The following is a 13,883-nucleotide window of genomic DNA, read 5'->3' as shown; positions in this document are numbered from 1 at the left end:
AGATGCGCTACACGTCCGTCTTTGGCACTGCGGTCAAGCCAGCGGTAGTAACAGGACCGGAAGTATGGCATATTCATTAGTCTACGGGGGTTTAAAATGTCGAACCTGTTTAGCACGCAAATTAATAGCCTATGACAGGTTGTCCTTTTTGATCTCTCAGTTTAAATATTTTGGCCATTGATGTCAGAAGTGACCATATTTGTACTGTGGCGTTGATAGATTAAGTCCTTATACATTGACAGTAATCACATGGAGCAAGGTAACTACAAAACCACCAAGAGCATATCACGTTTTTTGTTTGTTTGTTTAAAATTAAGGAGGTTTTATGGCCTATCCCAGGATTCAAAAGATAAGTGCATTAATTACTTTACATATATATAAAATAACATAATACAGTTTGCACCTATATGAATCAAGCCATGTCTCAACAAAACAATTGCTTTTGGCAATTGGTCTCCCTTTCATTTTATTTCAAACAAAAAATAAACATCTGAACAAATGAACAAAAGATGTCACACTCACTCATGTATCCATAAAGATCCACTTTACACAACACAATATTCTGTGTACTAGAGTTAATACTTTAGCAAGGTAGGCTAATTAAAGCAAGTCTTGTCTCTGTGAGCTAGTGTAGGCAACCCACCCATTTTCATTTTAAACACAATTCCTTAATTTCTCGGAGTCATTTAGAATGGCTGGCTACATTGGAACCACATAACCTCCAACATTTTCATTCAAACTCCTCTTCTGAACAAGGTAGAATCTCAGAATCTCTCTCTTTTTATTACAAATTCTCTCCAGCATGTGTGAAGATGAAGTTTTCCACAGCAATTAACATATTTCCCCATTAATCTTGAGATAGATACATTAATCCTTCACTTTTCCATTTACTTTTAACATGTTGGGTGTTACACAACTTAAAGAGTCTTGAAAAAGTGGACATAATCAAGATATGATTAGGTTAAGCACTTCCAGATTGGTAAATTGTCACAAATGCAATTAGTGTATCACTATCTACTTCTTTATGAGCATATCCTGTTTAACAGCAAACTTATGTTTAAAAATTAACGTAAAATATTATGTTGGACACCCAAATTACACATAATGCTACAAGATTGCTGCCTGGGAAACTTAATGTCTTTTTTCAGATTTTTTTCCAACCCATTCAAACGTCGTCTATGGACAAAGTAAACACTTTTATTTTGAAGGCGACAAAAGCATTTTTCCGGTAGCTTATTTTATCTTGATATTGACGAGATCGGGAGGATTTTGTGTTCACTTTAGGGACATCTATAGACAGAAAAATACACGGTCGGGCGAGTAAAGAAAAATATAAAAATCTCTTTGTTTCTTTATCGAACCAAAGCTTCCAACAGGCTCATGGAGAGCGGAGTCTTGCCTATCTGTACCAGTGGCAAGATAATCGGATGCCTTTCACTACCGCAGCTCCATTAGATGCTTTCCATTCAGGATTAATTGGTTGACCAATGGCTCCCAAATATGCGCTTTTCTCTAGCATCGGCAGCATTGGCCCTGGGAATAAAAGATTGAATAATAAAAAAGACCTCTGCATTTCCTCTCCGACGGCATGGATCCTTTATCCCGGTATGGTGGCATCACGTTCTTCGAGAAACGTGAAAAGGACGGTGGCACTAGAAGGGATGCTGTTTCCGCGGTTTATGACCATCAGCGCTCTGCTGATGCTGATGATGCAGGGCTCTTTGGCGGCTGAAGGTGAGCAACTGATTCAGTGTGAATTTAAAATGTATTATATTTCCATTAACCTAATATAAATTAACCTTGAATAGGCCCGACTAACAGTCGCTGGGTTTTCTGACTCACATAATAGGCAGCGAGCTTGATTTCAGTATGATACATTATTAATGCAACTGTCCATGAGCCAGTTTAGGAATATCACTGTGCAGAAGATGTGACCAGGCTGTAGATACAGACTGAATGTTTAAGATTGGAAAAGGTGACACGCACACACACTCACACATAAGCACAAACACGCACGCACGTACACAGAGCTTGGTTGTAAAAAGGCCTTCGGCTGTTATTTTACTGCGTCCGACGCGGATGACTTCTCAGTGTTTTTCATCGCTGACTGTTGTCAATTAGCCTAATGTGATTTTTCTTTCATTAGCTTACTGTACTGTGTATGTTTGCAAGAGTGTGGTGTAGGCCCATTTAAACACTGCCGTGTTTTCGCGCACAGGCCCCAAGTCAGGGACGGCGCAACCCAAGAGAACCCATGGCGCCGCACCGCTCCAAAAATCCTTCGAACACGACCGTTTTGTTACTCAAATGAAAAACTAATTACTGTATTCACTATACACTGTGTGTATGTATGTATGTATGTATGTATGTGTGTGTGTGTGTGTGGTCCTAGATATATATATATATATATATATATGTATAGGAAAAAATTAGCCTATTTTGAATGTAACTTTCTTCTACATTCGAAAACAGACTTGTGAAGCATGATTTATCTTTGAAAATGTATCTATAGCTGCATGCAGTAGTGTGTTGGTGTTTCCTTTAAAATCAGTCTGCAGTGAGCTTCATCCTCAGTTTGTAGCAGAGAGGTATTGGTCTGTGCTGCCATGGGAACCATGGGCCATTCTCATTCTGTGTCTTTGTCAGTCAGGGATGAAAATAGCATCTGAGAAAGTCTCAGCTCCTTTGGCTTATAAGCAGCACATGACACATACAGATAAAACTGTATGAAAGTGATGTACGAAACTGCTGAAACTCAGTCACAACCTTCTGGCTGTTAAACATCTGTCTCTTTGGTCACCCTTGGGGCACAGCTGTTTTTTGAAGAGATGAACAACAACTGGGGGAAAAACATATTGTGATTATTTTTGAAGATGTAAGTGTGAAGAGAATTATGATTATATATTTTTTTTAACCAAAAAACAGTTAAAAGACAACACTAAGTCTGGAATGTCCAAAATAGCTGCAGACAAATTTTTGTCAGCATTCAAATCTATGATCATTCACAGTGCTGCTAATAAACAAGGAAACTGGAAAGGATTTAAGCAGTCACATCACAGGGGATTAATCTGATTTCACATTGAGGAAAGGAACTGTGCAAAGAGAGACCATTATGTCTGGGTTAGACTAATTCATGAAAAGAGATCATTTTGGGTGGACTATAGAATATTATAAAACTCTTGCAATCAAGTAGGTGTTGCAGTGATGGATGACATGTCTGTGTGGATGATAACCACCGTACAAATATAATGCCTAATCTTTGATGAGAACAAGAGGCAACCTCTGGTGTTGAAAAGTGAAGCCACTGCTGAAGTGCAATAAAGCCCCGTTTTCACCAAGCAGTTCAATTTGGTTTGTCTCGTTATGGGATGCATTTTCTGGCGTTACTGTAAACCAGAAAGAAAGATCACCAAATTACAGACCAGTTCTGTCCTACTTTTTGGTACCCTTCTGTTGGGGTGTCAAGTATATCGATCAAACCCTAAAAGGTGGAGCTAAACTCTGCAGTCTGTTGATTGGTCATAAGAATTGTCACTTTCTGTGCGACAAACAAAACCCCGCCTTGTTTAAATACCCAGTCGATTGTTTTTCGGCTGTATTTCTCTTCACGCCACACAGCTAAAACAAAGCTTGATTGAGTTTTGTAACAAAAAGCCACAAAAAAGTAGATGAACTGCTGGTTGTCTTCCATTGTTGGTCTTTGTTTGGGATCGCTGTTAGCCATTAGAGGATGTGACACTATTACGTTTACTATTACGTAGCTGATGCGGCTATCGGCATCCAGCTTACACACCGCCTACTAAATATGGTACGGTTGGCTGTGGAATCGCAAACAGGATCAGGCTTTACGGCTTTACCGAACCAATCCATACTAAACTGTATTGACCCATACCGGACCTCTTGGTAGAAACAGGGCTTAAAACTGCAGTTACTCAAGTGTACACATGAGGGTGCATGGCTGCAAAGGCCAAGGAATATCCATTAGGTCCTTTATTAAAATGCCTATTTTTAAAGCAGAAATAAATAAGTTTACAGCCTGTTTAAAAACGTTTGGTCTTTACAGCTAATTTCTTTATTGGTGCTCAGTCTGTACTCTACATGGATAGATTTTTTTCAACTGAACTATTTTAAATATATTAAGGCTAAGAGTTATGTATACATTTGCATTATTAGGGATGTGGTTATCCTACTTATATGTGGGTACTGTAGCTGTTGATTGATTAAACTGTACAACAGTTGTAACAAACCGATCAAACCAAATGTTCTAAATTATGCACATTTTAAAAGTATCTTTGTCAGGCTTACTTTATGATCTTTTTTCTTTAATTTCTTTTTCTTTCTCTAATTTGGTTGTATACAATTTGAAAATATTGGTAGCAAATTTCACAATATTCATGGCCAACATTGAATACTGAGCTCATATCGGGCAGATTTGGATGAGCAGTAGATGGGTCTTCTCTCATCTGGAGGGTTGGAGGTTTAAACCCTAGAACCTGGGAAAGGCCACACTAGTAACCCGTACCATGCCCAAGCATGCTTCAACCTTAAAGTCTGTTCATTTGGCCAGTGTGTCCACTTCGTCGGTGCTCAGTTCCTTGGCTTTGGCACACTAAGGAGATGTGCCTCGGTAGGATACACAATGCTGACAGCCTTCATTATGGAGAAATCCAGAGTGTTATGGCTGTTTCTGAATAAAATGGCTCAAAATAAGTCACAAAGTAGCTGTAATTTTCTCCAATGTATTTTTTGATAAATTTACGGCTGTAGCTGAATAAAGTGATTTAAAATAAACTGCAAACTCCAAGCACATTTTCATATACAAGGAATTTGTCTCTATGTATTTGATGCAAAAGAAAAAACAAGGCTAAAATAAAAAGCTTTGTACAAGCTTTCTGCAATTGTTATTGAAACTTTCCCCTTAATGCCAGTACACTCTCCTTTTGTTGGCCATGGGTGGTATTTCTCAATATGATTGACTACAGTGACAGACACAAGAGCTGACTTATATCAATTCCTGTTCATCAAAAAGTCCACTCTTTTGAGGCAATGCCCAAACGTGTAGATTTAGTGTATTTTCCTTTTTGATTCTCACTATATCGGTAAGTTTGAATGCTAGTTGTATGAAAATGTGCATTTTTTAGGAGCCTTATATAGGGACTTAAATGCAAGTAATTTTTAAAATGCCTCAGGGGTTAAAGGGTGCTGGGAAAGGGCAGGCGGTTGATTTCCTCCTCAATGGTTAAGCTGATAAAATAAAAGTCAGCAGAGAGGATAAAGGTGGGACTCACATATCTGTGCATAACAACAGTAGCTGCAGACTGTCTCTGACATTAGGATTTTCACGCTGTCACAAACAATGAAAGATGATCTTTAAGGCAGTCAGAAATATTTAAGCAAAAATAACAATAAAAGAGCTCCATAAAAAACCCTGCATGCCATTCCTAATTTCTTAGGAAAACAAGTATTTTATGTAACGTTGATATCAAATTTTGTATGACATATTTTTTGAATTTGAAGTTTAGCCACTGAAACAGATGCATTCAAACAAAACTTCACAGTGGAAATCTCTCTCTTTTTCTCTTACTGTGGTCACCTGGGGAGTTTTTTTTTTTTTTTACCCACAATTAGGTGGTGGGTGTATAAAAGCTCAGAAAGAAACACAGTAGCAGTGTAGGGCCCTTGCCACTTAGCATTTCTGTATTTTTAAAGTAAAAAAATGATATCCAGGGCATCATAGATCCACCCACTGACAGATAAAAAGATTGATACTCACATGCATAAGTTTAGTGTCCATGAGAGCAGAGAACTTTTACCAAGCATGAGTAAAACAATCCTTATGAGGCTAGGTAAGATTATTGCAAGAGTGAAGAAAAACGTAGGTTACAAAGTGTAACCATGGTTCTCTGAGTGAAGAGACTATCTCTCCACTACATATTTCATATGTATGGGGCTGACCCACGGGGTCAGGTGACGTTGTGGACAATTAACTTAAAGACAATCCACCTGTGAGGTGGCTAATGACAGTATAAGAGCACCTGTGCACCACACTGTCACTGATTACATTTTTGATGGAACATATCCCTGTGTGGCCTTGAGCTGGAGAGATAGTCTCTTCACTCAGAGAACCATGGCTACACTTTGTAACCTACGTTCTCTATCGTATCGAGACTATCTCTCCACTACATATTTCATATGTATGGGGCTCTGTAAGACACACCACAAGGGGATAGAGCAGCACCCGCCCAGAACAGGAACTGTGTCCTTCGAATGAGACGTCGCCGCCACCAGTGCTCCAAACAAAAACACTCACCACGTGGAAAATAACGAACTATATACAAATGTACAAATATACACCAGACCAAGTAGCGGCCGTGCAGATCTCACTCAGAGATGCACCACGCCACCATGCCCAAGAAGCTGCCATGCCCCTGGTAGAATTCGCCCGCACCCCCGAGGGACAAGGGACCCCTATGCCCACATATGCCTGCTGAATAGCCTCTACAATCCAGTGGGAGAGACGGGCTTTCGACAAAGGTTTACCACGAAGTTCCGGTTTAAAACAGACAAATAACTGGTCTGTCATCCGGTTTGTCTGAGTCCTGAACACATATGTCTGAAGTGCCCTTACTGGACATACCAGTGAGCGTATTTGCTCCTTGTTTTCTCCTGGCATGGAGTAGAGAGACCGGAGTTCAACACTCTGACTCGTCCTAGATTCCAAAAGGACCTTGGGGAGAAATGCCGGGTTTGGTTGCAGGACCACCCCCGCACCCTCTGGTAGGAACCTGCAGAGGTCCACATGAACGGAAAGAGCCTGGAGCTCTCCAATCCACCTGGCGGTGGCCAGCGCCATCAATAGGGCCGTCTTAAGAGATAGCCACTTCAAGTCTACCGCATCCAGAGGCTCGAACGGAGTCCGTTCCAGAGCCTTGAGAATCAGCTCCAAATCCCAAGGTGGGAGAGCAGGTCTACCATGGCGACCTATACGTCGTCTGGCCCCCTTCAGAAATTGGGACACAAGGTCGCCAACTTCTTCTGACAACAGGCACCGACCTACCCGGGCTGCCTTGATAGCCACCACCATACACCTTGCCAGAGGGGGACTTCCCCACCTCTAGGAGCTCTTGCAAAAACTGCAGAATCTCTCAGCATGTCAGAGGATCCACCTGCTGTTCCTTGCACCATGCCATAAAGACCCTCCATCTGTGAGCATAGAGTGCCCTTGTGGACGGTGCTCGAGCCCCCTGCAGAGTCTGGACAACCGACTGTGACCGCCCCATGGCTAACAGCTCGGTCCCTGGGGAAAGGGATGAAGCAGAGTCCCTTTATCCTGCGACAGTAAATCCTGTCGCACTGGAAGTTCCCATGGCATCCCATCCAGCAGTGGAGGGATGTCCGCAAACCAAGTCATGTGAGCCCAATAGGGGGCCACTAGGACCAGCCTCATCTCCTCCATTCGCACTCTCTGCAGGAGAGGTGGAAGGAGCATGAAAGGGGGGAAAGCATATAGCAGGGCCTTTAGCCATGGATGAGCCAGGGCGTCCACTCCCAGGGGAGGGCTGTCTTTCCCCAGCGAAAAGAACAGGGGACAGTGGGCGGATTCCCGTGATGCAAACAGATCGACCACCGCTCGTCCGAAGTGGCGCCAGATCTCTGCAACCACCTGATGGTGTAGCCTCCAACCTCCGGGGTCCAGACCCCCTCTGGACAGCCGGTCTGCTGCCAGATTGATCACCCCTGGCACATGAACCGTACTCAGGGACCGTACCCTGGGGTAAGCCCAAAGCCACAACCGATGTGCCAGTTTGCACAGGTACCGGGAACCCAGGCCGCCCTGTTTGTTGACGTACGCCGCTGCAGTCACACTGTCTGTTCTTACAAGCACGTGCTGATCTCGAAGCAGCGGGAGAAAATGGTGAAGGGCGAGATGGATCGCCTTCAGCTCCAAAATGTTGATGTGCTGGGCTGTGCTGGGACCGTGCCAGCGACCGCTGACACCATTCCCCCTGAGCACTGCCCCCCAACCTGTCAGAGAAGCATCCGTTTCCAAAAGCTGGCGATGCGTCACTGGGCCCAGTAAGGTCCCCTTGCCAATATTTGTCTCGTTCTCCCACCAACGGAGGGCCAACCGCAGCTGTCTGGTGATGAGGACAGGGTGTTGCAGCTGGCTTCCTGGGCTCAACCCTAGACCCAGGAGACACCGCTGCACTGGGCGCATATGCAACAGGGCCAATGGCACAGCCTGGACAGATGATGCCATAAGCCCGAGGAGGCGGAGACACAGTCCCCATGTGACCCTGTCTCCTAGTCTGAAGCGTGAAAGACATCCCCTGAGGGCAACCTGTCTCCCTTGAGTCAATGTTAGTTGCGCCGTCTGCGAATCGATCATCAGGCCCAAAAACTGCGTCTTTTGTGATGGCACCAGTCTGCTTTTGTCCCAGTTGAGACGCAGACCTAGATGTAATACGTGGTCCAGGAGCAAGGATAGATGAGCCCGACATTGCTCTACTGAATGTGTGCACAGGAGCCAGTCGTCCAAATAATTTAAAATCCTAATCCCTTTCAGTCGCAGCGGCGACAGAACTGCTTCCATGCACATGGTAAAGGTGCGGGGAGCTAGTGAGATCCCGAATGGGAGGACCTGAAATTCGTATGTCTGGCCTCCGAAGACGAATCTGAGGAACCGCCAATGCCCTTCCCAGATGGGAATTTGGAAATAGGCATCTTTCAGATCGATGGTGACAAACCAATCCCCCCTGCAGATGGACTGTTTCACCCTTGGGACAGTCAATATCTTGCAGGGCAAATGTCTGAGATATTTGTTGAGTCCCCTCAGATCTAAAATGGGACGGAGAGTCCCATCCTTTTTGGGGATGAGAAAGTACCGGGAATAAAATCCCGCCTGCTTGTTGCCTGGTGGAACTACCCTGATGGCTGCTTTCCTCAACAGAGCAGCAATCTTGACCTGGAGCACCGTTTTGTATTTCGGACTCATTACTGTAAAGACAGTTGGACTCCGTGAGATCGGAGGACGGCGGGCAAACTGAATACGATATCTTTGGGTCATCGTAGAAAGTACCCAGGGGCTTGTCCCCAATGCCCTCCAAGCTGTGAGACGTGCACCAGTCAGGCAGCGGCGGGCCGGACCCGGACTGGCGTCAGGAGCGAGGCGGGGGCTGAGGTCGTCCCTTGACCTGGGTCCCTGCACTCTGCCTGCCTTTACCTCGTTCCCTGCCACGGCGAGCTTTAAGGGTAGTCCTCAGATCTTCCGAGTCCCATCTGGGCCCCTGTATCGGGGCAGGGGGCTTGCTGGACTGTCCAGTTCCCCATCTGCGAAGCTTTACCAGCGCACCAGAAACCTTGTGGGCACAGCGGCGCGCTTCTTGGGCCTGTTGTAACAGAGTCGTAGCACCTGGTCCAAACATGGCTGAGGGATCCACAGCCAGTTTCAACAGGCAGCTTTGGTCCTCAGGCTGCAAAGCAGACTGTGATAACCAAAGCTGGCATCTCGTCACCCAGAGAGACGCTATGCCTTTCCCAGCAGCTGCCACCTGCTCTTTCATCAACTGCGCCATGACTGATGAAACCAGCTGCAGCTCGGATACAATGCGGCCATCATATCCGGCCCCCAGCTCATTTGACAGCCGCCTATGATACAGCGCCAAGATGGACCCTGTATTAGCCAGCTGCGCCATAGCCCTGTGCACCTTAGCCAGGGAGGCATCCAACATTCTGCATCCCTTTGTCGGGCAGCTAGGTTTCCCTAGCACAGAGCCTGACGGGAACATGAGGGCTGCCATGGTCTGGTCCAATGGCGGCAGAGCTGCACAGCCAAACTTCTCTCGACCCTGTCGTCTGCTAGAGGTAGAGAATTTCAGCGGTTCTGTGGGTTTGGAAAATCCAGCCTGCATCAACTCCTCCACATCCGGGAGGAGAGGTACTCGAAATGGCACTGGCTGTGTCTCCAAACCCTCATCAAAGCGTGACGGCGCAGGGGCCTGGCCCATGGTGGTATCCACCCCTAATGCCTGGGCCGCCCGCCCCATCAGGTCTCTAAATCGAGAGAGCTCACTGCCCCTGTCCATCTCCTCTGGTGCTGGGGCAGCCTCCTCTTGCCATGGAGGAAGGTCGTCGACCAAGTGCCCTAGCACATCTATTTCGACCTCTTCCTCGTCCTCATCCCCTTCCGCCTCGATAGCTATATCAGGCAATATCCTCCGGAGAGGGGGGACAGGAAGGAGATTCCTGGAGCCACAGCCAGGCTCCGGCCCTCTGAGACGCTTAGCCTGTCGGGACCCAGTGGGCGGAGAAGCCTGCTCAGCCCCTCCAAACACCCTGTAGCGGACCTCCAACGACCGTACTGGAAAAATAAAGCAATTCATGCATGAGGAAGGGTTCTCTCTCGCCATTGTGGCGTGGTTAACTCCAAGACACAACACACACCTCTCATGTCCATCCTCAATGGGCATCCGTGCCCCACAACCCTCACAGTTATGGCCGCGGCTCGCCATCTCGCGAAATCTCGCGTAATCACGCGAGGTAGCGAGACGGGTGGAAACCTCGCGAATTCTCGCGAGATGTTGGCACCGCGGTTGTGGTTGAGGAAGTGCTAACTGGCTAGCGCTGTCACGCTGACACGCCACCCCCTCACCGCGGCTTGGACAGACAGTTTATTCCTATGGCGCGTGAGCCCCTTGTCAGAGCAATACGCCAGGAACGACTGCCGGATTACTCACAGCTGACTGCGAGGTTTCCGACTGACTGCGAGGTTTCCGCCCGTCTCTCCCGTGGCAGGGATAGCCGGATAGGCTCCGTACCTATGGCGCGTCAGTCCCTTGACAGAACAATACGCCAGGCACGGACTTTTGAGAAAATGCTGAAACAGCGGACAAAAGATATGTGGAGTAAACAGCAACCCCGAGAGCGAACTCTCTCTTACACTTGGTAAGTGGCAAAGACTGTCTCCTCCTAACACATGAAGTTTCTGTTCTTTGTAATTCGCACAAACGCCAACCTGCTCTCGTGGAATCAAAATGATCAGTGACAGTGTGGTGCACAGGTGCTCTTATACTGTCATCCACCTGTGCCACCTCACAGGTGGATTGTCTTAAAGTTAATTGTCCACGTCACCTGACCCCGTGGGTCAGCCCCATACATAGAGAACAGTAACACAAGTGCCATCAGAAAATGATAACGCATACTGATACTTGTTTATATTGTTTAGTTAATTGTTCATATTTAATGTTTACATTGTACAGAGAGAGCACAGTCTACCTGGCCAGTAAAGCTGATTCTGATTCTTAATATAGTGTTCAACTACCTCATACTACTCTTTAACAAACATAAATATGGTAAATTAACAAAAAAGGAAAGAAAATGAGGGGAGAGTTCCTGAAATTAAAAAGGATAAGCTCTCTGATCGGCTTCTTCCAACATAAATGCTGGCTAACTCCCTGTTCTGAAATGCAGTCTCTCGACTTGAGCTTGTAAAGGGTTTTTAAGTCTTCTTACTCACAGCACTTTTCCACCATTTAACACACCTATCATTCCCACCCATTTGTACCTTAATAGCAGAGATTGCTATGTAAACTGACCATCAGAAGTAACTAATGCCATTCATAAACATTCATACATTAACAAACAGCCACTTGGGGTTAAGTGTCTCCAATTACGCATTGGACATTGTTAGCACCAGGTCCCCTTGACCTTTAGGGTCAGAAACGACCGACTCCACCAACAGAGCAACAATCTATAGGACTCCTCCACAAAAGGACATGTACAACAAGGGTTAGTGTAATAGGTATGTTTAAAAAATGTGCGATGCCTAACAAACGATATAAAACAAAGATTTTTCTCAGACAAATGGTGAATCTCCCCTAAAATGCATAAGACAAGAACTGGATAAATGGATGAAGAAATGAAACCGCGTTTATGGCTCTGTAAGAAGGAGAGATGCAGAAAAACTCAGGGTTAATTGAAGAAAACCTGCTCCCGACCAGGTTAGGTATCACAGACTCAGTTATCATAGTAACTGACAAAAAGAGTTAGTACCAAGTACTAGGTAAACAACAATACTATCCTGCCTGCATGCTTGGAATGGTTTTCTTCGGAGCTGCAAAAATTCTCACTTTAGCAGGTAAATGTTGCGCCTGAGCACTATGAAAGCGCTTGCAGATTATTTGTGCATGGCTGTTGGATTTTTTTCCCCCGTTTTAATCATCTTGGTTATTTTGATTGTGCACATGCCATACTATTGTTCAAATATTTATCACAATTGACCTATATAAAGCGTATGCACATTGAAATAGCTACTGAATTATATTCACTTTATTTAAATATGATTTACTGGCAAAGACCACGCAAAAATATAGATAGATAGATAGATAGATAGATAGATAGATAGATAGATAGATAGATAGATAGATAGATAGATAGATAGATAGATAGATAGATAGATAGATAGATAGATAGATAGATAGATAGATAGATAGATAGATAGATAGATAGATACTTTATTGATCCCGAGGGAAATTCAAGGCATCCAGTAGCAGTATACAGACAGGCAGGACATAAGACATTAGTTACAATACACACCCGCTGTCCCCCTCCCCTCTGTATACAATAATCCCCAAACAAGATTTAGGAGCCCCTATGTGACTATGAGTAAACATAATTTTAAAGGTTTTAAAGGGTCCAATTTATATCGTATTAAGAGATGGTAGATCATATGAATGTTGAGACAAATGAATGTATGTAGAGATGATAATTATGATGAAAGAGGTTGTGGTTATTCGGCTGGTTTGGGAGGACGGATTTATTGCAGGGCAAGGACTCAGGATGGGGATTCAGTCTCTGACTAATTCCGTCCAAGCTTATCATATCCCAGAATTATTTTGAAAAAATAGTTTCAAGCGGTACCAGTGATGCAAAATGTGTATTTTTTGTAATCTTTGGAGACTGGGGGAAGTTGCATGAGTCTCATATCATCATCACATACAGTACAATCATATGCATTAAAATGTTTCACAACTATTAACAACTTGTAATACTTCTGTCTATTAAGTCCTTGACTAAAACAGCTTTATAGGCAAGGCCATATACCATCCATGTAAACATGATTTAAACACAGCCTGACAACAACACAGCCAGCGGCACTTCTCACTCACACAGTCATGACTCAGAGAGACATCTACATAGGATATTCTCGAATTCTGCGAAGTTTATGTTTAACATGTTGCATATTCTGCCTTTAATTACACACGTGTGGTCTAAGTTTAGGCAGAAAGTACGCTTTAAGAAGAAGTGGAATCTGCAACATAAGCCTTAATGTCCATTGTCAGTTTTGTTTTTAAAGGGTCCAATTTAAATCTATTATAACATCAACTTTGATCTTTTTGAATTTCCAGCAAAGAAGCATGCTGTCTGTCATGTAGAATATCATAACTTTTACTTTATTCTAGCTTTTTTATTTTTATTTTCCATGGGTAAACTTGACCTCTACATTTGTCAAGGACTATGTACATAATGAATAAAGGACTTTACAAACGTCAGTATTTGCTGACCTGTTAATTTCGAACCGTCTCTCATGGCTGTGCAGCAATGGGTCTGATGTGACACAGATCAATAGAAGCATACAAACAACTAACTCATTGCATGTTAGTGCAGAGTTTTCAACATATTAGTTCTTTAGCACATGACAGCTGTGAAATAACCATGAAGTAATGTCATATTCATCCTTGAACACTAGCTGCGCTGGCTCACTTCATAGATGCTCTTTCATGTTCTTTCAAGTAATTTTAATTTCATGAATTTAAGGGAAATGAAAGGACATGTCATCTGTTTAATCAGTGTAGGGTCCTAACAACAAATATAGCTATACTTTG

The 13,883-nt window shown here is 44.2% G+C and overlaps 1 protein-coding gene across 1 annotated transcript in view; it reads left to right on the top strand.

Annotated features, from left to right (window-relative positions):
* Positions 1-1,256: 1,256 nt before the first annotated feature.
* The window catches only part of kiaa1549la (KIAA1549-like a), a 75,848-nt gene continuing 63,221 nt past the window's right edge, over positions 1,257-13,883 (top strand). The window contains exon 1 of the mRNA XM_079346783.1: positions 1,257-1,734. Coding sequence (XP_079202909.1) covers positions 1,488-1,734 — 247 coding nt within the window. The 5' untranslated portion in view covers positions 1,257-1,487. The remainder of the gene's footprint in view (positions 1,735-13,883) is intronic.

Source organism: Symphodus melops (genome assembly GCF_947650265.1).
Source record: "Symphodus melops genome assembly, chromosome: 6".
Classification (NCBI taxonomy): Eukaryota; Metazoa; Chordata; class Actinopteri; order Labriformes; family Labridae; genus Symphodus; species Symphodus melops.
Note: the sequence above shows the minus strand (reverse complement) of the source record. Positions and strands in the feature narration are given on the sequence as shown.